The sequence below is a fragment of the Coturnix japonica genome, chromosome 17, assembly GCF_054131305.1.
Source record: "Coturnix japonica strain WE chromosome 17, WE-NBRP24, whole genome shotgun sequence".
Classification (NCBI taxonomy): domain Eukaryota; kingdom Metazoa; phylum Chordata; class Aves; order Galliformes; family Phasianidae; genus Coturnix; species Coturnix japonica.
Genome location: NC_140679.1, coordinates 14,526,335 through 14,553,131, shown reverse-complemented (window position 1 = coordinate 14,553,131; position 26,797 = coordinate 14,526,335). Strand labels below are relative to the sequence as shown.

At 44.8% G+C, this 26,797-nt stretch overlaps 3 protein-coding genes across 8 annotated transcripts; 1 reads left to right on the top strand and 2 right to left on the bottom strand.

The window, feature by feature from the left end:
- Window positions 1-811: 811 nt before the first annotated feature.
- Window positions 812-4,362, top strand: MANEAL (mannosidase endo-alpha like). Its single transcript, XM_015883600.3, has 4 exons — window positions 812-1,595; window positions 1,887-1,996; window positions 2,428-2,504; window positions 2,946-4,362. The coding sequence occupies exons 1-4, from the start codon at window positions 1,169-1,171 to the stop codon at window positions 3,580-3,582; spliced, it is 1,251 nt and encodes a 416-aa protein (XP_015739086.2). The 5' UTR covers window positions 812-1,168; the 3' UTR covers window positions 3,583-4,362.
- A 621-nt stretch (window positions 4,363-4,983) lies between these two features.
- On the bottom strand, window positions 4,984-7,836 carry YRDC (yrdC N6-threonylcarbamoyltransferase domain containing). 3 transcript variants are annotated; one of them, XM_085518492.1, is made up of 7 exons: window positions 7,765-7,836; window positions 7,576-7,734; window positions 7,294-7,489; window positions 6,662-6,776; window positions 6,263-6,382; window positions 5,452-5,594; window positions 4,984-5,318 (listed from the first exon to the last, which is right to left on the bottom strand). In XM_085518492.1, exons 1-7 carry the CDS (start codon window positions 7,826-7,828, stop codon window positions 5,255-5,257), a joined length of 861 nt encoding a protein of 286 aa, XP_085374618.1. In that variant the 5' UTR covers window positions 7,829-7,836; the 3' UTR covers window positions 4,984-5,254. The 3 variants fall into 3 exon arrangements, with proteins under 3 accessions (XP_085374618.1, XP_085374619.1, XP_015739087.2); XM_085518493.1 differs by having other exon boundaries at window positions 7,576-7,730; window positions 7,791-7,836; XM_015883601.3 differs by having other exon boundaries at window positions 7,576-7,836.
- A 223-nt stretch (window positions 7,837-8,059) lies between these two features.
- On the bottom strand, window positions 8,060-26,182 carry MTF1 (metal regulatory transcription factor 1). 4 transcript variants are annotated; one of them, XR_014935309.1, is made up of 12 exons: window positions 26,097-26,161; window positions 25,084-25,545; window positions 20,844-21,082; window positions 20,444-20,575; window positions 20,105-20,178; window positions 18,959-19,092; window positions 18,465-18,542; window positions 17,770-17,875; window positions 16,867-16,969; window positions 15,744-16,300; window positions 15,279-15,345; window positions 14,347-14,905 (listed from the first exon to the last, which is right to left on the bottom strand). XR_014935309.1 is itself a non-coding variant. In XM_085518490.1 (11 exons), exons 2-11 carry the CDS (start codon window positions 25,492-25,494, stop codon window positions 14,511-14,513), a joined length of 2,190 nt encoding a protein of 729 aa, XP_085374616.1. In that variant the 5' UTR covers window positions 25,495-25,545; window positions 26,164-26,182; the 3' UTR covers window positions 8,060-14,510. The 4 variants fall into 4 exon arrangements, 3 of the variants coding, with proteins under 3 accessions (XP_085374616.1, XP_015739085.1, XP_085374617.1); XM_085518490.1 differs by lacking the exons at window positions 17,770-17,875; window positions 26,097-26,161 and adding an exon at window positions 26,164-26,182 and having other exon boundaries at window positions 8,060-14,905; XM_015883599.3 differs by lacking the exon at window positions 17,770-17,875 and having other exon boundaries at window positions 8,060-14,905.
- Between the last annotated feature and the right edge of the window lie 615 nt (window positions 26,183-26,797).

Sequence of the window (26,797 nt, the reverse complement as noted above, 5' to 3'; positions counted from 1 at the left end):
ATCCAGAAGCAGCCACGCAGCCCCACTGCCTCCTGCACATGGTAGCTCAGTGTTTGTTTGCCAGCATCAACCCCAAGCTGAGCCTGGCCTCCCAAATCACAACACAAAGGGTCCTAGAGGGATCTGAGAACTAAATGGGGGGAAGCAGGTCAGGCTTCTATTCACCTTAGAGTCTTGAAGCCATTATTAAAGTACACTCAGCCATTAAAGTACACTCAGCCCATGGCTTCTAATCTCTCCCTGGAACCAGGAGGTTTTCACTTAGGAAAACACAGCTGCATTTCTGTTCTAACTGAGTCAGTGCAAGAGAGGTTTGAGCCAGGCCCCTCTCAGCCCCGCTGAGTGACACACAGCATCCTGCACATCCAGCTCTGCAGTGAGTCCATACTCCTACCTGACCCAGCCAAAACCCATATCCAGCTTTGAAGGCCAAACTTGTGCTGCTGCAGCTCAAGTGCAGCCCCATGCAGGGATGGATGGAGGTAGGAACCGCTACCAGAAGCTTTCAGTGAGTGAAATAATGGAAGGCCCAACCCTGCTAGGGAGCCTAAGAAGCCCATTTGTGGTTTACAGGCAATTTGTTCCCTCGACAGGTTTACCTCGTTACCGGGTTCCCATTTAGCAGGAATTTTATGACCTGTAACGTTTGAGTGTAACAGATTCACGCAATTAAAACGTTATTTCCTTTAGCAAGCTGGATAATCACATCGCAGCATTTGCTGGGTCGCGTTGGCCTTTCCTCGAGTAAGTTTAATCCTTCACCAACCATTCGTTTCAAGTGTTATACTCGGGGAACGAGAGCAGATGGAAGCTGCGTCCTCCCGCAGTGCCCGGCAGCTGCTTCCCCCTCTCAAACTGCGATCGGGGCGCTGCATTCGGTGCTGGGACACCCACCACACCGAACGGGGATCCAGGAGCTCCCGGCTCCACGCAGGGAAGCACCGACGTGCGGTTCCGACGGCTCAGCCCTACTAAGGGCGGCCGAACCGGGGCTGCGAGCGGGGCGGAGGCGCTGCAGTCTCGGCCGGCACCAGCAGGGGACCCAAAGGAGCACGCAGCCACCGAGCGGGGCCGGGAGCCGAGAAGCAGAACGGCCGCAGCATCCTCAACGGGGCCGGGCCTGAGCAGCATCCTCCGGGCCGGGCACCCGGCTGCGGGAGCTCAGGGGATGCGGAGACGGCGGCGGCGAGGGGGGTTGGCGCTGGTGCTGTCCGCTCTCTTCGTTTTCGGTACGGTGCTGGCGCTGCGCATTCTCCGAGCTGCCGATGCTCTCCCTGCTGGAGCTCCGGGCTTGGCAGAGCCGCCCGCTCCGCCCGGACCCCGCGAACCGGCAACGGGGAGCGACCCATCCTACGACCTGCACGCCTTCTACTACGCCTGGTACGGCAGTCCGCGCTTCGAGGGCCGCTACCTGCATTGGGATCACGCCCTGGTGCCGCATTGGGACCCCAAGGTATCGGCCAGTTACCCCCGGGGTCGCCACCGCCCGCCCGACGACATCGGCTCCAGCTTCTACCCCGCGCTCGGACCCTACAGCTCCCGGGATCCCGCCGTGGTGGACGAGCACATGGGTCAGCTCCGAGCTGCTGCCATCGGTAAGCACCGGCACCACCGCAGCCCGGTCCCGCAGCACCCGGGATGCGGAGTTCGGCCCCCCCTCCCCGCACAGGGTGGGCTCAGCATCCTACACGGCCGCTACCACGGCCATCCCATAGCCAACAACACAGAGCAGCCTCTAAGAACACTTAGAGGCTCTTCCAGCCAGACCACGCACAGCACAGAGCACTTAAAGCATGACAGTGCCATGAGATAGTTAACTCGCTGCCATTGCATGAGAAAAGTTTAGAAGCAAAACACCCGAGCAACCCATAACTGTGTTCCTACAGGAGTGCTGGTTTTATCCTGGTACCCACCCGGCCTCGCAGATGACAATGGGGAACCATCAGACAACCTGGTGCCGTTCATACTGGATGCTGCACAACGGTATGCCATCAAGGTAATGCTTTTATCTGCTGGTGGAGGCCACTGAACTCACTGCTCAGCTCCAGCATGAAGCTGATGCGATGCCTGGGCAAAGGTCCCACTCCTCTGCTTCAGTTAGTAAAGTAAATGAGTACTTCCATGTAAGAGCTCTCCTTATTTAAAGGGAACTAATACTAAGGGTGGTTGGGTTTTTTGCCCTTTAATAATTAGGTTTCTCGGTTTACTTCCCACTAACTTCAGTGAAAAGCAGTGAAAGCTCTGACTAATCTCTAAGCAGGCTGCTTAGCTTCCTATATGAGACACACAGGGGTCCCCTCAGTCTATTCCCTTGCAGGGGATAGAAGGTCCTCTGCAACAGCTCTGCAGCCATCAGGGAGGTCAATAGGAGAGGGAGCAATAGGGTTGTGCTGCAAATAACCCATTCTACCACCTCCTCTTTTGAAGGTCGCCTTCCACATCCAGCCGTACAAAGGGCGCGATGACCACACAGTGCACGAGAATATCAAGTACATCATGGACAAGTAAGTCTCTCACATAGGCAGAGATGTGGAATGCTGCTTTAAGCAAAAACAGCGTGCTTTGAATTAAATGCACCAGAACAGTAGCCAAAAAACAGTGTGCAATGAGAACTGCCTACAGCCAGCCAACAAAGCAGTGCTGAGCAGCAGGAGCTGTAATCAAATCCCACTTTCTCCAGCACATCAGCTTCTAGAACCCAAAGCTGCTTTCTTCTGTTCAGGTTTCTATGCCTATCGCTTCTATTCTTTCCTTCTGAAGGGATGGAAATAAACACCACAGGTATAAAGCACTCCCAGAAAGGAGATAAAGGTTCCAGAGAAAGGTTGTGAGCATAGAGGCCCCTATGGCAAACCAAGTCTCACATCACACTTTCCTTATAACAGCGATACCTGCTGAGGGCTTATCACTCAATACTCTGAAAAAGCTTTCTGCTCTCTCTGTAGATACGGATCACACGCTGCTTTTTATAAGTACAAGACCAGCACCGGCAGGAGCCTCCCGCTGTTTTATATCTATGATTCCTACCTGACACCAGCTGAATCCTGGGCCAACCTCCTCACACCATCAGGTTCCCATTCTCTCCGCAATACAGCCTATGATGCTGTGTTCATAGCACTGCTAGTGGAAGAAGGGCACAAGAAGGAGATCCTGTCTGCAGGATATGATGGCATGTACACGTACTTTGCATCCAATGGTTTCTCTTTTGGCTCATCCCACCAGAACTGGAAAGCCATCAAAACCTTCTGTGACTCCAACAACCTGATGTTCATCCCCAGTGTTGGGCCAGGCTACATTGACACCAGCATTCGCCCTTGGAACAACCACAACACTCGGAACAGAGTCAATGGGAAGTACTATGAAACAGCCCTGCAGGCTGCTCTCATGGTCAGGCCAGAGATTGTTTCCATCACATCCTTCAACGAATGGCACGAAGGCACCCAGATTGAGAAAGCTATTCCCAAGAAGACTCTGACACGCCTCTATCTGGACTACCTTCCCCATCAGCCCAACATGTACCTGGAGCTGACCCGCAGGTGGGCAGAACACTTTAGCAAAGAGAAAGAGCAGTGGTTGATGTGACTTCAGCATCTGCCTTACTCAGAGCCATCCCACGGACAGAGCTGCAGCACTTCAGAAACAAGAACAGCTGCAGAACCTTCAACCCAGGCAGGTCGCTGAGCCTGCAAGCACTGCAAGGACTGCAAGAGTCTCAGCTCTGAACTCACAGGAGGAAATATTACAAGGAGCAGAAAATCTCTAAGCAGCAGCTAAGTCTTAACTTCCTGCAGATGTAGCAGAAATGACCTTTTCAGAGCTCTTCTACAATGCATGGAGGTGCCAGTTCCAGGCCCAAAGATCCATTTTTTCTTATGGTGTGTATGTTCTGTGATGTTTGACATAGTTAGCTGGGTTCCAGCATGCATTTTACCTTAAGCCTTTGGTCTGCTGCCACCACAGATCCCTCACTCCACTAACAACTTCAAAAACCATTTCCTTACCAGTTGGCTGCAAAAAAGAAATAAGAGCTCCTCTAAATTGTTTACTGTAGATGAAACTAAACCATGTGGTTATATACCCTCTAGTTTATCCAAGCTCTTCTATACCAAAAAGTTCTGTGCTAGGTGTCGTTACTATGGCTCACTGTATCCAAATAACTAAAGATAATTACAGCAGAAACGCTAGTGACTATTTACCCCTATTACTCTATATGTTGGAAACCAAGGAAATACAACCATATCTACACTAAAAGCTCCTCAGTGGTTGTTTACTGCTCCAAGTTTTGAAAATTCAGACCTGAAGTTGCTTTATTTCCTTTAGAATGAAGGGAAAAATGCAATAAAAATGCTGCTGAAAACACCATTCATTTGTTTTTTGGAAGAAGTTCAGCTCACAGTAGCTTTCCTTCTTGTAACACGATGGAAAGCACAGCAATGACTGCACTAAAGCAAGGTCACAGGCTGTAGCAAGTGAGGATGTACTCAAACGCAACAGATGTAGGCACAGAAATAAAGGAAAGAAGCTGCTTACCTTCAGAAGGCCTCAGATATGCAGGGATGTCCAGCAAGATGCCCCCTACCTCCATTGCCAACCCTTAAATGAGGGCTGGGAAGGGGTGTAACCTGGTTCCACCCCCTACTGGTGCCTCAGCTTCATTGCTCACAGGTGAGCTCCTCTGTGTTGGCCCTGCCTTCCCACCAGGTGCTCCATCAGTGCTCCAAGCTGTGACCCAGCATTTCCACTACACCTCTGAGGTTTAAAATATGCTGGGACCCTTCTAAATGAGTCATAAATTAGTTTTTACTTGTATCAATAAAATAAGAAGCAGCAGCTCAGGATGTGAAACAGAGTTCTATTCATGATGACTCCGTACACACTCTTAACTAAGCACCTGAGTGTTGTAGGTGATGCAATAAACGGACACATGGAACGAGTTTTATGGGCAGGGAGGATCAGTGACATCATGCCATCCTGGAAACAGTCTAATACTCCGATTGTTTTATTTTAGATCACGTTACTAAAACAGACAGGTATCTGGAAATTGTACAGCAGCATAAAGAGTTTAGCATAGTTTCTCAGGATTCAGTAGGTGTAAGACTAATTAACAGACACCCATCGTTTCTCTCATTACCTTTGTTTACTGACCTGACACAACTCATCAACCTCATTAAACAAGGCCATTAACACCGTCTGCTGAATGCACAGGCACATAGTGTCCAGCTTTACCAGCTCCGCAGAGCCTGAGTCCGAAGTCTTAAGATGATCCTGGGATCAAGCCATACTTCTGCCTCAGGATCTCAACTGTAGATGTCAGTGCGCTGGGGGGGGGGTGAAACACAACTGTTAGAAAACAGTTTTTTCCAAGGATTAAATTGCTTTTTTTCTTTGTGAAAGAGCAACCAGCTCAAAAACACAGTCATTGCTTATGTATATACAACAAAGAGTGCTTACCAGCCAGGACGAATGATGGTGAATTTTCCTGACACAGATAAGTCAACCACAGTTGACCCCAAACGACATTCTGGGCTCTGGACATCCCCTATTGGGCCTCCATCAATAACTAAGGACAGTTGAGGCCAAAGGTCTTGGAATTCCTGGAGAAATAAGAGATCTGGCTTACAGGTGGTTTGTGACCACGTCCCAGCTACTCCTGTTGAACAGTCTCTTGTCAGGGAAACGATCTCTTCACTGTCAGTCTCTTTTCTCTGTCACAAACATTTCCCAGTTTGACATCTGAGAACAGATTTACCTTACATCTATATCTTCTCAGCTTCAAATCTGCGTGGTGGCAGCACTGTTTATTTAAGAGCACATACACAAAAGCTAACAACATATTTGGTACAAAAAAGTGTCTGTTTGGTACCGTGCTCAACTATATCCCCACCAGGGTCTACAGCTTAGCAAGAAGACATCTTGAGCTAGTTCTCAAGAGCTGCAATGAGCTGTATAGATAGCAGTCATCTCATTCCACATCCAGCCCTCCTACAGCAATTTCCTCCCTTTCAGATTTGGCACCCACTTCAAAAGGAAGTATAGGCATGTAAATATTACTTTTAAGCCTCACCTTTCACACTTTTAAAGGTGAAGATCACAGACAGCTACCCCACAACACAGTTCTGTTTTAACTACAGATTGACATTTAAATAAATAAGTAAAAGGAAACAGCAGCAGAGAAAACCTTGTTTTACTGCTAATGCCAGATCCCAGTTATGAGCAACTGGGGCTCTGACAACCTGCCATGAAAGGCAAATAAAAGCCTTACCGAAACAGTCAGTGTGCTCGCCTGACTGCTGATGTTAGCACTTGTTAAAGCCAATGGTCCAGGGCAAGCTCGTGCCAGCTCCCTAATAAAAGGGTGGTTTGGAATGCGAACACCAACCAACTAGGAGGAAAAAGAGAACATGTTTTACATGTAGTAACTGCAGACCTTATTATTCTTGCTTTGCCTAAAGCCTTTGACCGAAAGCTGACATTACAGAGAATGAATACGCCAACGCCTGCCACACTAGCAATAATACAAGAAATAATCACTGCTAAGTACTCTAACTATGAATCAGAATTAAAGCTACTACTAATTTAATTCTACTAATTAAAGCAGAACCAGCACAACTGCATCTCCTCCACAGTTAATACTGAGAAACATGCCAAGGCAAAGACTTACCGATGTAAAAGGGTTCAAGTCTTTGTTTAGTTCTTCTGATCGTTTTAAGACCAGGGTCACAGGTCCCGGGAGCAAGTCCTGCAGCAGTTCATCCGGCACGTTCACATGGCAGTACCTATAGAGTAAAAGAGGTGAAGGACAAGGGGCAGCCAGCTGCATAAGCCCTACTCTATGGGTCACAGAATGACTCGGGTTGGAAGGGACCTCAAGGATCATGTAGTTCCAACCCCCCTGCCTAGCAGGGCCACCAAACATACACATTTACTAGATCAGGTTGCCCAGGAGACCCCATAGATCCCCATAGAGACCCCATAGATCCCCATAGAGACCCCACAGACCCCATAGATCCCCATAGAGACCCCATAGATCAGGTTGCCCATGGCCCCGTCCAACCTGGCCTTGAACACCTCCAAGGACGGGGCATCCACAACCTCCCTGTGCAGCCTGTTCCAGTTCCTAACCACTCTCCTAGTGAAGAACTTCCCCCTAACATCCAACCTAAATCTTCCCTCTTTTAAGTTCAAACCATTTCCCTGTGTGTCCTGCTAAACCTGGAGTGTCCCACAAGCTGATAAGCACAGACCCTCCCTGCCAGGCTGCATGCACCTACATCCCCCCATAAGGAATCTCACCTATAGATATGCTCCACATCCCCTATACAGATGGCCAGCGGCTTCATCCCATTCCTCCCCTTCAGGCTGTAGATGCTCCTCACAGCACTCGAGTCCTGAGCCAGGCAGGCCACACCATACACCGTATCCGTGGGCACAGCCACCAACCCTCCCTCTCGCAGAGCACTTAGGGCAGCTCCCACCGCCTCCCTCCATCCTGCGGACACAACCCGAACCCTATTAGTACCTCCATGCTTAGAACCTCCCACCCTATATAGGCCGCACTCCCCCCTTCACTCAGACCTCGCGGCTCCGGCCGGGCCTTGCTGTCGGGTAGAGGCAGCAAGAAGGAAGAACGGGAGGGAACTGGGTCCTGTAGGCCATCCACGGACCGAACCGAGCCCTGCAGCCCATCCACGGCCCGAACCGGGCCCTGCAGCCCATCCACGGCCCGAACCGGGCCTTGCAGCCCATCCACGGCCCGAACCGGGCCCTGCAGCCCATCCACGGCCCGAACCAACCCCGCCAGCGCCGCCGTTCCCTTCACCCTCAGCATATGAAAGAACCCACTTCCCCTTCCGGCTACAGGAAGGAAGTGCCGCTCTCTAGTTCCGTCTCGTTCTCTATGGTGAATAAAATAATGTTATATTATAAATCATTAAGTTGAAGGATAAAGGGGTTTTTAAAGTCTATCAGCGCTTTCTAAGCTTCAAATCAACGTCCCTCTTGCTTCTCACCCACGTAACTTGCCAGCCCCCCCCTGAGTAAAGACTATGGGAACGCAGCGTTTAAATAAGCATTTAATTAGGATTCCATTAGTATTAATATTGCTTTCAATTCCAAAAGAAAACACCAAAAAAAAAAAAAAAAGTTAATTCCCACTTCTTTCGTAGATATCTCAAAGTACAATATTTTAATAAAAAAAAAAAAAAGGAGCAAAAATTAAGCAAACACCGTTATTTTCACATTATTTTTCTTTACATTCTTCATAAAAATACAAATTCATATTTAATTAACTCTATTTTGGGGTTAAGGGGGGGTTGTTTTGGAGATGCTCTTCCTTTGGAAGTACTGTACCTGTAACTAACATCTTTCACATTGCTCAATGTAAGCACATTTGTTCCCGTGTTTCTTTAGTTCGATCGATTCCTTTTTCATACCATAAAACACATAAAAATAGGGGGGTTTTTTCTTGTTTTGCTCCATCTCCAACACCATATTTTGCCCGGCTCCCCTTATGTGTCAAACACAACCAAAGCAGTAAATACACACAGCCTATATTCTCCTGGATAGTTTGGCCTCTATGCTGTTATCAATGCCAACGTGGGTAACTAACCAGGCCTGAGGTTCACACATCCCTGCCTGCCTTATTGATGCTAGTTGGTGTGAAACACGACTACCACACTCACAAGGGTTCGGACACTGTTTCTAAAGCAAGTGGAAGGACACGAAAGCGACACAGCAAGAAAACACTAACTACTGTAACTACTTTAACTGCAGAAACATACCCTTGATTTGGCTGAAAAAAGATCAATATGAAAAGAATTCCTTTTTTTTGTAAGAAAAAAGTAGAAACTGCATTTAGTTGAGAGAAAGCTGCATAAAATGAACCAAATTTTGGCCAGCTTGCACACCACCAAAAGCATGGTGTGGGATTGTTAAACTAGTTCCAAGAACACACATACACACTTAGACTATGTACACTACTACATAAATATCCAGTTTAATTTGCATTTCTCAGTGCAGACACAGAATCCAACTCCTAAAACATCTGATATATATCAAGACGAGACGCAAAAAAAAAGAGATTCAAAGTTCAGCCCTGTCTGTGAGGATCAGCTACAGGTAACACGTATAAAAACATGGACGTCGTTTCCAAAATACGCTAAGGAGAAAATAGTCTAACAATTAAAAAACTATGCAACCAGAAATCCACAAGGGTTTATTAAAGACATGCTTCATTCTTTGCCTTACAGACCAAATTGACTCTTGTATTTCTGCCCACCTAACTCAGATCACTGATGCAAAGGACTTCACGCTCTGATCTCAGTGTGTTATAACCAAGATGGGTTTCAATATCTTCCTTTTAAAGGGAGGAAACTGAGGCTTGGAGAGGCTGAGCAATGTGCATGAGGTTACACAGCCAGCAGCACAACACCAAGCTGCAGCACAGCCCTTCATCTCTAATTAACTTCAAGGTCAATTACAGCCTAACTAATTTCCCCCCACAGCAGTTCCACAACCAGCACGCCAATCATTAGTTCATTCTCTGTGTATTAATTATAGTCATGGGGGGGGGGAAAGTACTGTAAACAGTTTAACAATGTTGGTGCAGTTGCAAACGCAATATCTCGGATGACTGAGAAGTGCCACCCTCCGCAGTAAGGCAGATAACAGGACCATCAAAATGAGCTGGAAAAGACAAACTTTAAAAGGTGCAACATGCCTGTTTGGGAACAGCTTGTCACTTCTGTTCACACTGCTGGGATGGGAGGGGAAAGGAGAAGGGATGAGGATGGGATCGATGCTGGAAGAAGGTATTGATTTCCAACACAAGTGACAAGCAGCTCATCAGAAAGCATTGAGAGAAAAGGCCTGCTAAAGCACAGTGCTCTCAGTGAAGTATTTGCATAGATTGGACATTTGCTAACGATGCATAATTTCTCTTGGGTATAGACAAGGTAGGGCAATATGTCACTGAGCTAGTAGTTACTATATATATTCAATTAGACAGACACAGACAGACCGACCACGTGGGACAATGATCTTTAGCTACAAGTATTGCACCGAGTTAAGTGCTCATCTTTGCACACCCCTGTTAACTTTTACTCAGAGCGAAAATAAACTTTGTGAAAGTATATACAAAAAGAAATTGCAGCAATTGGGTTAAAGATAAAATAACCTAAAGTGCATTTTAGATACCAGTATGAGGTTCTGCGAACTAGTCTTTCTGGACACAGTCAGCATTATATGAGTGCCCAATTCGTACTTTGTTCTATGTAATTCAGTACCAGCATTTCAACAGTGCTGATTTTCCATTCCTCTACCAACTAGAAGCGTGAAAAGCAACTTTCACAGCCTTCAATTGCATGCCAAGTCTGCTTGCTTGGGTCGCTGGCCACTAGAGCCACTGATGCTGGTAACCAGCCCCATTCTACATAGTGAAGCTTCTGCACCCATACAGAAAACATAAATAACCAAATAAATCCCCACGAGCCACAAAACAGCAAATCCTTTAACACAGAATGACCTAGAGCAGCTCTGCTCTCTGATTGATGACGATAACTCAAGGAATTCATGACACACAAATATTGCAGAGGGAGGACACATTGCTCTCAGAGGCTCCAGCACAATAACAAACATGCCCCTTTCCAGGAATCCTCTGTCTTACCAAATCTACAGTGACAGAAGCTCCAAGTCTTCTTAATAAAAATGTTATGGATATGCTAAATGCTGGGGCAACAAGTGCTTGTCCCTTGGGGTCAGTACTGGGGTGGAGGCTCTTTAACATCTTCATCAGTGCCACTGATAGTGGGGTGCACTCTCAGCACTTTGCAGATGACACCAAGCTGCTGAAGAGGATTTGGGGGTAAAGGTTCTGAGCCAGCACTGTGCCCTCAAAGTCCAGAGAGCCAACAGCATCCTGGGCTGCATTCAAAGCAATGTGGTCAGCAGGGCAAAGGAGGTGATCCTGCCCCTCTGCTCTGTGCTGGTGAGACCTCACGTGGAGTGCTGTGTCCAGATGTGGAGCCCTCAGTACAGGAGAGACACAGACCTGTTGGAACACCTCCAGAGAAGGGCCATAGAAATGATCTCAAGGATGAAACACTGCCCTGCAAGAACAGGCTGTGCCTGGAGGAGAGAAGGCTCCAGGGAGACCTGGTATCAGCCTATCAGTATTTAAAGAGGGGCTATAAGAAATAAGTTATTTTTTTACAATAAGGGTGCTGAGGCACTGGCACAGGTTGCCCAGAGAGATGGGGGATGTCCCATCCCCAGAGACATTCAAGGTCAGGCTGGACCAGGCTCTGAGCATCTGCTGGAGCTGTAGATGTCCACTCACTGCAAGGGCATTGGGCTAGATGGCCTTTAAGAGTCTATTTCAACTGTACAATACTATGATAAGCTCCCTGGTACCAACACAGGGCTTTGCTGTGATTGACTGCCCTCTCATGCCAGCTGCTCACACACCTCCTCCCCCTTTCCAAGCATGTTCACAACCACCCAGCAGCACAACGTTTGATCACACAGCATTGGGGACGATGCAAGTGTTCACCGTGAAACATATCAGATACATGATGCATGGAAAACAGACCAACAGTGAAAGAACAAAAGCAAGTACTGTACGATGCAATGACTGGGATGCACAGCTCACAGCCCGTGCACTCCAAATCACACTCATCTTCCCTCATTACAAGCTCTAATTAATTTCACCTAAATCAACACCCGTCTGACACACATATAAAGAGGAGAACTGCAAACCCAAGGCGCCTAAAAGTCAGTATAAACCTCGAAAGCATTGCTTTGCCTAAAACATCAATATGAAACAGTAGCTGTGAAGAGAAAGCAGCAGAGGGGTTAACCTCTAATCTCCACTCAGAAAGGATGTATGCAGCATCTTGCTGCTGCCAATCACCGCACCTCCAAATTAACTTGTAATTTCAAAGCCTTTGGCGGGTTCTTTTTCCACTCATTTCTACCACAAGGGAGTTTCTGAAGATGCTACCTGGTCTAATCACAAGCATGTTTTACGTGAACTGCCACAAGTAGCCAGACCATAAAAAAACACTTCCCTGAAGGATGGAAAGGCTCAGAAGAGGTTGCCAAACCCCTCAGCTGTCACATTTCAGGGCACATCTTGTCCCCATTGGAGAAAACCCCACAACTCAAGGGGAATCTACATGCTCCAGCATTAGAAATTCTCACATGTGTACACACAAGTCCATCCACACACCCTCACGTACCACTGCCATGCTATGCCAAAGAAAGGGGCAAGGAGACTCACTCAAGGGGGGACAGTTCCACTCACACAGACTTGAGGCTGATTCTTCTGCGTTGAAAGCAGTTCTTGCTGTCACACAACCAGACTGCATCACAAAACGATACTGCAGGGAAAAGAAAAACAAAGGGGACCACACCACCACACTGTCCTCAAGGGATTGCCATTACAAGGACAAAACATCAGCTGCTTTGTTAGTCTACATTTCATGGATGCAAACCTTATTGCTGCAGGACCCACATCCCCATTGGAATAGACTGCATAGCACTGCAATGTGAGCCAGTGCTCCCAGACAGGAAACATTAGCAGCATGTTTCGTGTTCAGGTGATGCCTCCAAACTCATCACTGCAATTAGCACGAGTGTTCTGCCCCAGCAGAGTGACACAACACTTTCCATAGTCTCTCCTCCCTCACACTCACCTTAATGGACAACCCTTGTTTTACCCTTCTGCATTTAACAACTGGAAGCAAGTTGACAGAGAGGTGAAAAGCCAGTTCCCTTAAGCTCATTTCCAGCTATGCCATGGCAGTGCATTTGCAAGACAGTGAGATAGCTTAAACCACCGCCTCAGCTAAGACTGACAGTGGTGTGGTAAGGCTGCACAGAGAATGTCACAAGAGGGTTAAAAAGCCTTCAAATCAGGTTATATCAGGGAGTTCTGGCTGCATTCACATCACTTTCCCCCCCCCCCCCCCCACCCCAATAGGTGCAGACAGCAGATCAGATAGGAGCAAAGAAGAGTGAAAGATCTCTACCCACTAAGAGTTTGCTTTCCTAAACTTAGTGCGCAGAGACAGTCCACGTTAATTGGCTTATAGTCGTTATCTTTGTATCTCACTAATGACAACACTGTAAACTGAATAAAGACTATTTAATATTCTTTCCTTTAACACAAAAAGACTGACAGCCAAAGCCAGAAAGATGGATAAAATACTACAAAATTACATCTTTTAAAATAATGCAGCATAAATAAACCATTTAGAATGAGACTGCATTTATTGCAACATTACAGGCTTTTTGGTGGAAGGGGGGGTTTGTGTTTTATTTACCCTGAGTAGGTTAGAATATAGTTTGATATGAAAAACTACTATGTCGTGTAATATCTTTTAGTCAAGATATAGCCCCGTGCACAAAAAGCTGGCATTGCATTAGGTTGGAGGCAGATTCAGGCAAAAACTATATAGCTTAAAGAGAAAAGAGGAAGCATTTCTGGGCAGCTGAAGGATAAACTCACTGAACCCAAACTGAAGTTACATCAAATCATCCTGAAAGTTTTCCTAGAGTTCTTCTCGACAAAAGATGAGAGCAATCAGCAAAGGCACCGTGCTCCTGATTAAACGATTGGAGAGCTCGTTTAAGAGGGTGACTCGTTTCTGAACAAAGCCAAATGAATCATAAGAGCAGGAGGCACCAATCTGACCATACCTGGAACTCACTGCATCCTTCAAAGACAGGCAAACAGACTCTCAAGCCTGAGTGAGCAGGGGCTCCCACAATGTTTCCATACATCTGCCACCACATTTCAAGTCCTAGTTTAAATTAAATGAACCGGTCCATTAGGAGCACAAGTACCTCGTGCTCTCCTGCACTAAGTTCCCCAAACGCTTCTGTAGGCTTCAGTAATGGCCACAGCACAATGCAAACCCAGGCACCAACTCCCAGCTCAGTGACGTGACAATCACATTCCAATAATATTGCAGATAAATCACCTTCAACTACAATGAAACCATTTTCTGTTACAGCAAATTCCTGTCCTGGGCTCCTCTTATAGTGCATGGTTAGTATATAAGAGACAAAAGAAAAATCATAGACCCAAAGAGTTGTAACAAAGACTCGCTCGCTGCCAGTACCTTAAACCCAAACGTAAGCGATGTGCAATTGGAGACAAACTAACCCCCCTTTTTCTTTTAAAAATCTTTTTGCACACGAGTAACCTTAACTTCCGTGTTCACATATGACAAGCAAAAGTGACAGACAGTGCAGCCAAAACAGTTCATATATAACTTAGCTTTTTTTCTTTTTTTTTTCTTTTTCTTTTTTTTTTGCCTTTTCTATTTTTAGATAGATTTCTTAAAGATGGATGTACCTGGGACGTGACTAAGATGACATCTGTGAAGCAGAAATAAGCCACAAAACTTCCAAAGAGGAAGGAAAAAAAAAAAAGAATCGATCCTTCAGTTTCTGCTTCTAAGAGGAGGGTTTTACCCTCCAGGTGCAAAAGAAAATCCAGAACATCTTCATTTAGAGAAGCTGCTATTCAGACCAATTTCTTCCTCACCCTGCAGTAGTGCTTCGATTGGAATTATATTAGATGGGGTTTCAGGACTTTGGAGGGACAGGAAGTCCGATACATCCATGGCACTTAATGTTTCAGTCTGTAAGTCTGAAGGGTTAACTATTTGACTGCTCTGCCCACGTGAGGGAGAAGGGGAAGAGGAAGAGGAAGGAAAGGTCTGAGGCTGAAGCTGAGGAGCTGGCTGCTCCGAAGCTTTCGGTTCAGGTGAGGAACTCTCCTTCTTAACGGTGACTTTGTCCTTGGCAGAGTCTCGGCAGGCACACTGACACTGGCAGGCTTCCTCCTGCTTTATAATGATGACAGGAACGCTGAGACCAATCTGCTGAACAGGGTTTCCTGAAGGTGAAACAAAGTGAAAACACACGTAACTAAACAGCATAACGCCACCACAGGAGAGACAAATCATAACTGTTAGACACCTTAAAGCACAGATTACTTATTTTTTTCCAAGCACAATGAATGCCCTCAGCAGAAGGTAAGCAAGGAAAAAATACAGATAGCTCCTCTCTACTGATGACCAACCCACACAGGCTGAGCCAAGATTTTAGAGGTCTGGTCTAAACTCTTACACAGAACTGTGCATCACCTTTCTGACAGGCAGACTGCTTGTGGAAGCAATCGAAATCATCACAGATCAAGGTTAAGCTAGCACTACTACAAGCAAACAGGGAAAGGGAAGAAAAGAAGGTTTGGAATCAAACGTGCTTACCTGTGTTGCCAGCTACTGGTAATGCAGTGGTAAAAAAGACCTTTTCTACTACTTTTGGAACTTGTGGCTTAAAGGAAAGAAAAAAAAAAAAAGAATAAGAAAAAGAAAAAGAGTAAGAGTCGATTCCAAACAAATTTCTGCCTTTCAAACACTAAATACCTGCATGCAAGAGAAGTAGATACTCCAAAGAGAACACATAGGAAAACATTACATTAATTAACATTTTATTTGGTTCTGGGCTATGCTCTGGCTATTCCAAAACTAAGCATATTATTTCAGTAGTCCTGAAGGTGATGAGTCATCTCCCTCTGCACCACATGTCTGTCAACACAGCTTGTGGTTTTTGACAACTGAATTAATGAATTGTTAAGAAGCTGCCATGCTTGATCCTATTACTTGCAGCCATTCATTCACTCTAGGAGGGAATGGTGCAAGCTGTTTCAAAGCTACACTGAGTATACTAACCATTTGTTCTTGGCTTTGTGGAGAACCAGTGGCACCATTTAATATCCATTGCAAGTTTTGCTCTCCCATGACGATGCTGGACTGTAGAATAGCCGTGCTCTGAGAAGGAGTAATTGTTATGGTTGGATTGCTCGTCAGAACAGAGTTCGCACCAACAGGCACAGTCTGAACTACAGCTGGCAGGGGCTCAGTGGCACTTGATGCTGTTGGGGCAGATGCCCCAGCAACCACTGAAAGTCCTTGTACAATGGGCTGCGGTGGTGTCTGAGTGTGCTGCAGGAAGTCTTGGTGACTGGCTGCAAACTGTGTGCTGTGAGGAACAGGCACTTCTGGGGATTGTAAAACAGTTGCAGGGTTTCCAAATGCAGCTTGCTGTGAGCTGGTTCCTATGGAGGAGGGAGCAGCAGGTGCTGCTGAGGCTTGTAGTGCTGAATGTGAAGGCTCAGAGATGCCAAGCTGCAGTACAAGTGGAAGTGACAAGGATGCTGAATCTCCTGCAGAAGGCGGAACAGCAGTGACTGAGTCTGCATGACCATTAAAAGCTTCAATCAAGGCAGCTGTCAAAGGAAACAAAGAAAAAGTAAACGTACATCAGTTCTCATCATATCTGAATAAACAACTCTTTCAATAGTCACCAGCTAGCTAACAGGTTTTTGCTAAGTAAAGCACCAGCATTTTTCATGCCTTCAGACTAGTGCTCAAGAACATGGAGCACTAGACAGTGGAACCTGAAAGCAGGTCCAAATTCAGGAAGCTGATAACACTGAACACTACACATGAACAGACTGGCCCCATAGGCTCTCCCTAAAAAGCATGATGAAAAATCAGCATGTTTGTGCTTGCAAGAGAGAAAGTTCAAAGATGAGACATCAGTGTTGGGACTGAATAAGGGCATGCTGTAAATTCATGCTCTGCTCCCTTGCCACTGCACAACTGCTTCACCATCTGTGAATATGTTTCAACACCAAAACCAGCTTCCAATCTGTAAGCTGAAATTGTCTTTTTGCAGCTTAAACTTATGTAGGGCAGCAGACTTCAGTTCGAGCTGCTGAACCAAGCACATGCATGGAGGGAGGGAAAACTGTTAGAAAATTCCTTAAAATATCACAGATACAATTTGTACCTGTCTGCTTAGAGTCTTCCTGATTTGCGGTGTGATCTGTGCTCTGAAACATAGACTCAAAGATGCTTGCTGGTGAGATTGTGCTAAGATCTTGTCCATGTGTCTGGTAAACAAGAAGAAAAGAAGAAGACGTTGTATCTTGGGTCTCTATAAACAGCACAAATCCCAGCCAGGCAACATATCAACACAGAAACCTCCACCCAATTAACCAGCCAACTTCAGGAAATAGAACATCACGTCATAATATTAACAATAATAACCTGGACTATGCACTATTGTCACTCACATTACTGAAGTAATAAAATATATTAAAAACCTACATGCTGCTTCCTTATTGAAGTACATAATAAGGACACCATCTTATCAGTATATAATTTTCATCTGCGTAAAATTTAACCTCAGTCAATGGTTATCAATAAGAAAAGAACATAATTACGGTAAAATCATATGCTGAGCTTTTTTTAACCATTTTAAAAATGGTTTCATTTAATCACTTTGTATTTTAGAAGAAAATCCTTCTCTTTCACTTGGTTATTCTGCTATACTTTGGAGTCATTTATATCAGCTCTGAGTTAAAAGAGCCAATAAAGTGTAATTACTTCCTGAACAGGCTCTTCAAGCACTTACAGCTTTATTCATTGATGGACTTGCAAAAAGATGTAATCTGTTTAAAGGGCACCTGAAAGCTAATCTTCAATAACCTAATTAAGAGACTGTGTCATACAACTAATTATTCTATAGAAGTGACCCAACTAATACCTAAAACCCAAATTTAAACAGAAAAGGCTATGAAAAATATCCTAAAAGTTTAAATATGTAATACTTGCTCTGCCTCAAATCAGGTTTCTCCCAGTAGCAGATTTAACGAAGAGCTCATAAAGCTATTCAAAACCAAATGCTTACCTGAATATTTGCTTGTCTGTATTCCTGTCTGATCTCTTTGAGAGGTGAACTCATCATGCTTAGTCCAGACACGTACAAAACTCCCCACCCAGGCAGATGAAACATGCTGGACAGTACATCAGCTGCTTGCTCCTTGATTTACTGCTCAGCCTGCTCTAATCCTACATCTGAGAGCTTATCATAGCTGCACCTCTGACATACATTAGGTACTAATGCAATATGTCATTAGCATATACTCTTCACTCCAACCTTATTCCCTCTAACCAACCCAATTTTGTTTTTGCAGTGAAAAAATAATGTTAGAATGTGTTGTTGGCTTTCTTTTTCTTAAGGGAAAAAAAAAAACCAAAAAAAAAACCACGACTCCCCAACCATTAAAAGAAAGAACAGCACCAATCACTGCAAGTGGAATTCATACACTCCACTTCATATATGCTAGTACACACCAAAAAGGCAGTTATTTAGCACACCTAAAGCAACCCTTTACAATTATTCTATGGCAGAGTACATTTCTTCTAGTAGCTGAAGGAAAGCTTAAAGGAGAGCATGCTGCAGGCTGGACTAAGTGAAACAGAAGCAACCAGTCATACGTATCTCATCTACCATATTCCATTCAACAGGTCAAGCACATTGTTAAGGGAAACAAAACACCCAACTCAAATTACAAGTGAAGCAATTCAGAGACAGTAACTCACTAGATTAGAGTTCTCCCGCAGTTCTGAATCTGTTGATATGAGGCTTAAGTCGCTCAGACAAAGTGAGTGGCTTGTATCCTGTAAAGAACAGAAAGTGAGTTAAATATTAAAAATACTATGAGATAGAAGTGTTTTAAATCCTCTAAAGGAGTCCATACAACATCAGCACAACTGTAATGTCTACATAGAAGTGCTTTTGGTTTGTTTTTTCATACCCATATCTGACTGAAGCCTCAAATCAAAGGAATATTACTAACCAAAACGATATTTAGCATTTATCCAGGATCTTAACATTTCTCTCAGGTTGCTTTCCAAAATGTTAAGTAACAAAGAATTTTAAATGAGCACAAGCAAAGCAGCCTGTAGAAAACAAAAGTCCCAGTCATTCAGCCTTTGTTTTACTTCAAACATGTATTTATGTAGCATTGACTGAAACACAGTGTTCACAGGGAATACATGACCATCTATAGAGTTGCCGACAGACTAGTACTAACCTCAGACACGTTGTTATTGGGAAGTGCATTGTAGGTATGTCCTTTCTCATGGCCTTTCATGTGACTCTTGAGACTATACTGTGTACTAAAAGTCTTCTCGCAGCCGTTACTGGGACAGAAGAAGGGTTTCTCCCCTAAAGGCAGCACAACACACATGGCAAACTTATATAACACATTTTTAATCTACATGGGATAATAACAGTATTTTATACATATAAGCACGTTTTTCTCCAAAACACAACTTTTGTTAGCATAAAAGGCAAAAAAACTTAACATAGGTCAGGTATCTCAAAGCCTTTCTGCACTAGTGCACATACTGGTAAGAAAAAGAAGGACCTTTCTTCTATATAAATTGCTACTTACAGCCAAGCCAGCAGCAGTAAGAGCTAACAAACAGTTCCTTAACCTGCCATCACAGAGCCCTATTCAAAAGGCTGGGTCCCATCCTGCAAATGGTTTTAATGATACTCTGGAAAACAGTAAGTAATTACTACCTGGCACGTTGGAACTTGTATGAATAGGTCTAAGAGTCATTGTAATGCCACTTCATACACTCAGTGTTCTTGGAAAGATCCTTGCAAACAAAAGCTCCCATTTTATCAAGTGAATTGACACACGAACACAGTATTTAACTCGTATGCGTCATTACTGACACATTTGTGAAACGTGATGATGAAATTCAAGACCTGCGAGGCATAAATGGAGGTGACTTTTCTCCATGGTTCTGTTTCTTTGTTCTCATCTGAAATATGAGCTGATTTTTTGACTGCCCACCTACGTTTGCACGTTACCAGTTTGCTCAACACATGTTGTAAGATACATCCCCAGAGATATCTAGGAAATAAATGATTCACAGCAGATTCACTGAGTTACATCTATTTAAATAGCTGTGTTTAGCAATCCTGAATGTATTGTGTAACTTAAAGAATAAAAGCAATTGTGCCAGGGCTGCTATAAAACAATTCTTGTTTTTATGAACTACATTTAAGCATAAAAAGAAAACACAGTAATCTTGTCTGATAGTAAAACATCTAATTAAATGTCCTTGCTAGATTATTTTACAAGCAAGTATAAACACATATTAGGATTCTAATAGTATGAACTAAATGGACTCAATTAAAGCAAACCCAAACCCTCAGGACTCACCAGTATGTGTCCTAACATGTGTTTTGAGGTGGTGGCTTGCAGCAAAAGCCTTTCCACAGCCGTCATGTTCACATCTGAATGAAGGATCAGGGAAGAGTTAGCATCAGGATTCTTTCACACGTGTTACCATCTCTTGTCATGCTCTGCAATAGTCACAGGACTCCAAAGGGCTGGCCTGATACTAATCTCTGCTAGTCATTTACATCTCCCAGCTACTGCTAAGCAGGCTATGCAGGCAGGATAATAAGTTCCCATTAATGACAGCAATAGTAGTCTCTTGGCACAGGCAATCCACTACAGAAGTTCCAGAGCAGTAAAAATTACCATCCAGTAACTTACCGAAATGGCTTTTCTCCTGTGTGTGTTCGAATGTGCTTCCTCAGATCACTGTGTGTTGTGAAGTATTTACTGCAGCCTTCTGATTCACAGTTAAATGTTTTCCCTGTGTGAAGTCTCTGATGTGCTTTCAACCTAAAATTGAGTTAAAAACAAATCCCTCTTGTGGTTTGTCACACAAGCCAGCCTCTCTCCAAGGCAAGCAAGCCATCCATTTCAATGTATAAGACAGGATCAAATGTTTAAAGCATGTAATTGATATCACTTCTAAAGTCCTCACAGAAACTACCATAAAATAAATAAGTTAAGTACATTATTACAAGTTCTGTCATCCTGGACATCTATACCATCTTGGTATCGATCCCCCACATTTCTCCAAGAGAAATACACAGAGAATTCCTACCTGTACAGTGTATTGAATGCTTTTTCACAGCCCTGCACATCACATTCAAACGGCTTCTCCTTAGTGTGCACTCGAACGTGGATCTTGAGGCTGTAAGAGGTAAGAAAGGCTTTGCCACAGCCTTCTTGATTGCAGACAAAAGTGTATTCCCCACGATGTGTCTTTTGGTGAGTGCGCAGGTTTCCAGCAGTGCTATAAGTTCGTGGACAGCCCTCAAAAGTGCACTGGTATCTTTTAACCTATGGGATATAAATGTTGTACGATTGATTTTTAATTGTTCCTGGAATCCAGAGACGATGTTACAGATTCTGGTGTCAAAGGAAAGAAAAAACAAACAGTTTAATGATCAGACTATGTAATAGATCTGCTGCACCATGTAAAGAGTGGCACTCACTGGAAAATAGGCTGGCTTTACAGAACAGAAAACTAATTGAAAAGGGAAAAAGGGGAATAAAAAGTTATATATGTATGTATAGCTAGAAATCAAATGGAAAGGATCCCCAAGATTATATCAAACCAATGCACTATTCCCACCCAGAACACCTCTGTTGCTTATAGCAAAGTTATTTACAGAGGGGGAACACAAGGAAGGATGCACTTTCACAAGCTGACCCTCAAAAGCACCAGCCTGTGTGCTGAATTAACACCCTGAAGGAATCTACAGTTTTTAGTCTCCTACAGCATCACTTAATTTATCTCAAGAGCAGCCTTGGTTGTGCTGTGTTCTTCTCATGTGTTCACTCAAACAACACATGCCTGAAGCACAGTGAATCAAACAGGGTACTTCACATCATAGGTACCACAGATTTCAAAGCAGGAAACAGTTCTGTATGAAATAGATTTGACAGCCTTCCCACCTCCTGCAACAGGCAGGAAGAGACCACGTCAGGAAACTTCCAGCATGCAAGTCATAACACTTAATTAAATCTCATTCTCTCTTGTGAAGAAAAGGGAGTAGGCCACCTGATATGCTTGAATAATCTCCCTCCAACATTAATTATCAGACTGACTGCTTTCGTTTGACTGTTTCAGCTGAGAATCCTTAACATCTCAAAGTAATTATACAGCCCAGGAGAGAACGTGATGCTTGACAGGCAAGAAGAAGAAGCATTCCAGAAGATGTTAATTTTGGTATCTTTAGAAAGGTGATGCAAAGGAAGAGAAACCTTCGGATTTAGTATCCTAACAACCAGACAGAAAAATAATCTAGCAAATCTGTTCAGCAATCTTCCTCTTTACCAAGGTACTCAACACCTATCCCACAGTACACAACATTATTGCTTAGAAAACACTTAAGGCTGTCTTCAAAAAGAAAACTTAAACAAAAAACCCACTGAGTTGTGGTTTGGTACCACAGTAGAGGTAGATGAACCTATAGATGGCCAGCATGTAACACTTACGGGTCTCAACAATTGTTCTTATGTATATATCCATCAGAAAACTTGAAGCTTATTGCTCTTTAATTACCACAGCTTGGGGGCTGAAAACACAACATGGGATTCTCTGACCTGTGCTTGTGTAGTAAGCTGCCACTGATGTGATACAGCAACACAAGGATAATTAATGGGATCTGGAATGTATATATTACACTAATAGTTACCAACAAATATATGGGCATTACAATACAGTTAAAAGATAATTAATAAGCTTAGTTGTGTGTTGAGCCTACCAAAACACAAAGAAAAGCACTGACTTGTAAAACACAAGGTCAGAAAGCACATTTTATTAGAAGAAAACATGTATATTATCTCCACCAGAGATCTTCAGATTCAGTACAGTTTATATCAGTTTGGAAGTCAACTCTTAGCACACGAAATGATGTAGATAATGACCATTAATGACTGGCAGGTAGAGCAGCAAGTACTCAGGACCAGTGAGCAAGCAACACAACAAACAGGGCAGCTACAGGAAAAGCCACAGATGTCTGGATACAATGTGAACAGAAACAACTAGCTTTGAAAGACAAAGGCTACAGCTGTATCACATCAGCTATTTGCAGAAGATAATACGCTCCTCACACACCAGAGGGAAGATACAAGTCTTCATTAAGTGTTTACCCGAGAAGTAGCTGTTCAATCACCAACATGACTCACAAAAGCCGAGCCAAAGGCCACTTCAATTGCTCAGTTTGCCTTTAAGTTGTCATTAGTTTAGGACTGTCCCCTTAGGTTTACATTTTGTCTACCACCACTGAGTAAAACAACATCAATGGAGCTGAAATAGAAGACTGCAATTGCATTTATTCTCACTCAGACAATTACAGTGAGAGAAGTTTATTACAACACAAGGAAGTTAAAGGGACTTAAAGGAGCATAAAACTTTCCTTCACGACTGTCTAAGGTTGACCTGAAAGTATGAGACTTTAAAACATTTATCTTCACTATTAGAACTTCCTCAGATGTTCCAGAAATACCAAAGGATTGGACTGCTATCACTGAGAGATGACCCAGGAATTTAGAGATCTTAAAATCCCTTTTTCCCCCCCTTTAAAAACTTAACAAGCATCTGAAATCACTGAATAAAGGAAGAGCCCTGTTTGTTCAGCATTCAATTCCACTGCACCCAAATTACAGCGCAATTCCTCCCCTCCCACCTTCAAAATCAAGCCAAGAAATGGGAAACAAATTCAGACAAAGAACTGAATCAGGCAGTTCCAGGTCTTACAAGTGTTGTTCTAGAAGGCAGCATAGAAAAACAAATCAGTTTAACAGCATGTGTAAAGCCATCAACACCAACGTAACCAGTACACACTGTTCTCACACACTGCAGACTGCAAGCTGATTGTTCTACTAAAAGAAAACACTGGCATGACTGACATACCAAAATTAAACATTTTAGAAGCCAAGGGAGGACTCAGCTGCTACTAATACGAATAATATTTGAGCAAACAGAATCCACTGGATGAACCCATTGCACAAACCTGCTCCAGAAGTTTCATAACTTACTGTAATGCTGACCTCCTCCAGCCCCACATCATTACTGCTGAGTGAGCGATAACCGAGGCTGCTTGCTAACTTAAATTATTCAGAGCATTCAAACTGAGCTTCCTTCCTCAGTAGGGGCTCATTTCTGCAATTCTCACTCACACTGAATATCAGTTACACGAGCAGCTGATACTACCGCCACTGATACCCGCTAAGGCACCAGGAGTTTAACACAGCAGGGCCAAGAAAGTAGGGCAAAGTTGTTAGAAACATATCAGCGTATCAATCCACTTTGCTTTGCACCTAAGAAGGAGGAATCCTACAAGCAATCACCACTTTGCACGCAGGTAGAATTCATCAGGGAAACAGAATTAGAAGTAGCCTCCATTTTAACACATAAGCTAACTTAAGCTTTTAAGACAGCAGATGGTACTCTGAGATTTCTCTTGCTTTCTTCTCAGTTTCCCTCTGAGTGAGGCAATAAAGCTAAAAAGGAGCTTTAAGTTTGGCATCTTGAGCTCCATATCTCAGCTAATTCCATGAGGGTAGATTTTAACCTGCAATTTAGATGGGCTTTTCTGTGATTCACAGAATCACAGAATGACCCGGGTTGGAAGGGACCTCAAGGATCATGTAGTTACAACCCCCCTGCCTAGCAGAGCCACCAAACACACACATTTATTAGATCAGGTTGCCCAGGAGACCCCATAGATCCCCAAAGAGACCCCACAGACCCCATAGAGACCCATTAGAGACCCCATAGATCCCCCATAGATCAGGTTGCCCATGGCCCCGTCCAACCTGGACTTGAACACCTCCAAGGACGGGGCATCCACAACCTCCCTGTGCAGCCTGTTCCAGGGCCTAACCACTCTCCTAGTGAAGAACTTCCCCCTAACATCCAACCTAAATCTTCCCTCTTTTAACTTCAAACCATTTCCCCGTGTCCTGCTATTGTCAGCCCTTTCCAAGAGTTTACTCCCCTCCTGGTTGTAGGTTCCCTTCAGGTATTGAAAGGCTGCAGTGAGGTCACCCCGCAACCTTCTCTTCTCCAGGCTGAACAAACCCAACTCCCTCAGCCTGTCCTCATAGGGGAGGTGCTCCAGCCCCCTGATCATCTTCCTGTCCCTCCTCTGAACCCTTTCCAAAATCTCCATGTCTTTAGATAGATCGTCATGATCCTTAAGAACAGGAAAAGCTGCTGCCTGCCTTTTGGCACAGACTTTTAACCATAGTATTTTTCAAAGCATTTGAGATCGCCAGACGAATACTAAGCACAACAAGCACAAACATAAAACATATATTTAACTACTTACTTCTTTAAGCTTGGTTTCTGGGCATTCAGACTGCAAAGTGAGTGTTGCGCCTTCAATGTTTCTCGGCATAGGAGTTGAACCAGGATTTATTGTTAAGTGAATCTGATCCGGAGAAATAATATGTTGCACGTAACCCTGGGACATTCCTTCATGATCTGCTATTAAATGAAATCCTTCTTCATGACCCTCCGGTAAAAAAGGCAAATGATCACCACATTGTCCTTCATCCTCATCATCTTCCAACACACTGTCTTGCTCTATAAGCACAGTCGTCCTGTCATACACGGTCCCGGATGATGAAGTAACCAAGCCGTTTTGATCAGCGAACCTCATCATATTGTCCTCATGGGTTAATTCCTCATCGTCCACTTCATAGTAGATAACGTCGCCTTCAGGACTGTTCTCCCCCATGGCTCAAAGCAGCTCACTGTGCTATCCTGGAGCGGGACCGTAACACCCCATCTATAACACAGGGACGGGAAGGAGGAAGGTCATGAAACGAGCCCCGTTTTATGTATAGACAAACCACAGAATCACAGAATGACCCGGGTTGGAAGGGACCTCAAGGATCATGTAGTTCCAACCCCCCTGCCTGGCAGGGCCACGAAACATACACCTTTACTAGATCAGGTTGCCCAGGAGACCCCATAGACCCCCATAGAGACCCCATAGACCCCCATAGAGACCCCATAGAGACCCCATAGATCATGTTGCCCATGGCCCCGTCCAACCTGGCCTTGAACACCTCCAAGGACGGGGCATCCACAACCTCCCTGTGCAGCCTGCTCCATGGCCTCACCACTCAACCTCCCTAACCACCGTTATCACCACATCTCCCCTTAGATCTCTAATACTCCCTCAGCTCCCACAGGCCGCACAGGCCTTTCCCTCCACCCTCAAGCTTGGCTTGGCTTCAGTCCGTCCTGCTCCTCACCCACCCGTCTCCAGGCCCCACCCCAACCCAGCACACAGGCCTCAGGTGCCGCCTGGTCTCGTTTCCCCCCCGCTCTCACCGAGCTCCCGGGAACGGCGGCTCCCCCTTCCCCACCCCAGCGGCACCATGATGAACGCAGCACTCACTTCCGCTTCCGGTTACGCTCGGTACGACGGGAAGGCCGCGCCCGTCGAGGGGGTTGATGGGGAGAGGCTGTGGGGCGCATGCGCACTAGGCCCCGGGGGGGGGGGGGGGCAATATGGGTCCAACTGGGTATAGGGCCATGATGGGCAGCAAGGGGGAACCCAGCTACTGATAAGATAATCCCATAGGGAGCATTGCCTGGGTATAGGGCAGCAAGGGAGAACCCAGCTCCTGATAAGATAAACCCATGGGGAGCATTGCTATAAGGTTATAAGGTGCAGGGGAAGGCATAGCATCACCATAGTGTTATAAGGTGCAGAGGGAGGCATAGCATTGCTATAGGGTTATAAGGTGCAGGGGAAGGCATAGCGTTGCTATAGGGTTATAAGGTGCAGGGGAAGGCATAGCGTTGCTATAGGGTTACAAGGTGCAGGGGAAGGCATAGCAGTGCTATAGGGTTATAAGGTGCAGAGGGAGGCATAGCAGTGCCATAGGGTTATAAGGTGCAGGGGAAGGCACAGCATTGCTATAGGGTTATAAGGTGCAGGGGAAGGCACAGCAGTGCTATAGGGTTATAAGGTGCAGGGGAAGGCACAGCAGTGCTATAGGGTTATAAGGTGCAGGGTAGGCATAGCA

Excerpts from the sequence above, each read along its gene's own strand:
- MTF1 (XM_085518490.1), bottom strand. The coding sequence starts at position 25,494 with ATGGGGGAGAACAGTCCTGAAGGCGACGTTATCTACTATGAAGTGGAC. Across the intron at positions 19,093-20,104 it reads ACATGTTAGGACACATACTG|GGGAGAAACCCTTCTTCTGT; the intron begins GTGAGTCCTGAG and ends TGCTGCCTTTAG. Across the intron at positions 14,906-15,278 it reads ACCAGTAGCTGGCAACACAG|GAAACCCTGTTCAGCAGATT; the intron begins GTAAGCACGTTT and ends TTTCACCTTCAG.
- YRDC (XM_015883601.3), bottom strand. The coding sequence starts at position 7,828 with ATGCTGAGGGTGAAGGGAACGGCGGCGCTGGCGGGGTTGGTTCGGGCC. Across the intron at positions 7,490-7,575 it reads GGCCCGGCCGGAGCCGCGAG|GATGGAGGGAGGCGGTGGGA; the intron begins GTCTGAGTGAAG and ends TTGTGTCCGCAG. Across the intron at positions 6,383-6,661 it reads ACTTGAACCCTTTTACATCG|TTGGTTGGTGTTCGCATTCC; the intron begins GTAAGTCTTTGC and ends TTTTCCTCCTAG.
- MANEAL (XM_015883600.3), top strand. The coding sequence starts at position 1,169 with ATGCGGAGACGGCGGCGGCGAGGGGGGTTGGCGCTGGTGCTGTCCGCT. Across the intron at positions 1,596-1,886 it reads GCTCCGAGCTGCTGCCATCG|GAGTGCTGGTTTTATCCTGG; the intron begins GTAAGCACCGGC and ends GTGTTCCTACAG. Across the intron at positions 1,997-2,427 it reads CACAACGGTATGCCATCAAG|GTCGCCTTCCACATCCAGCC; the intron begins GTAATGCTTTTA and ends CCTCTTTTGAAG.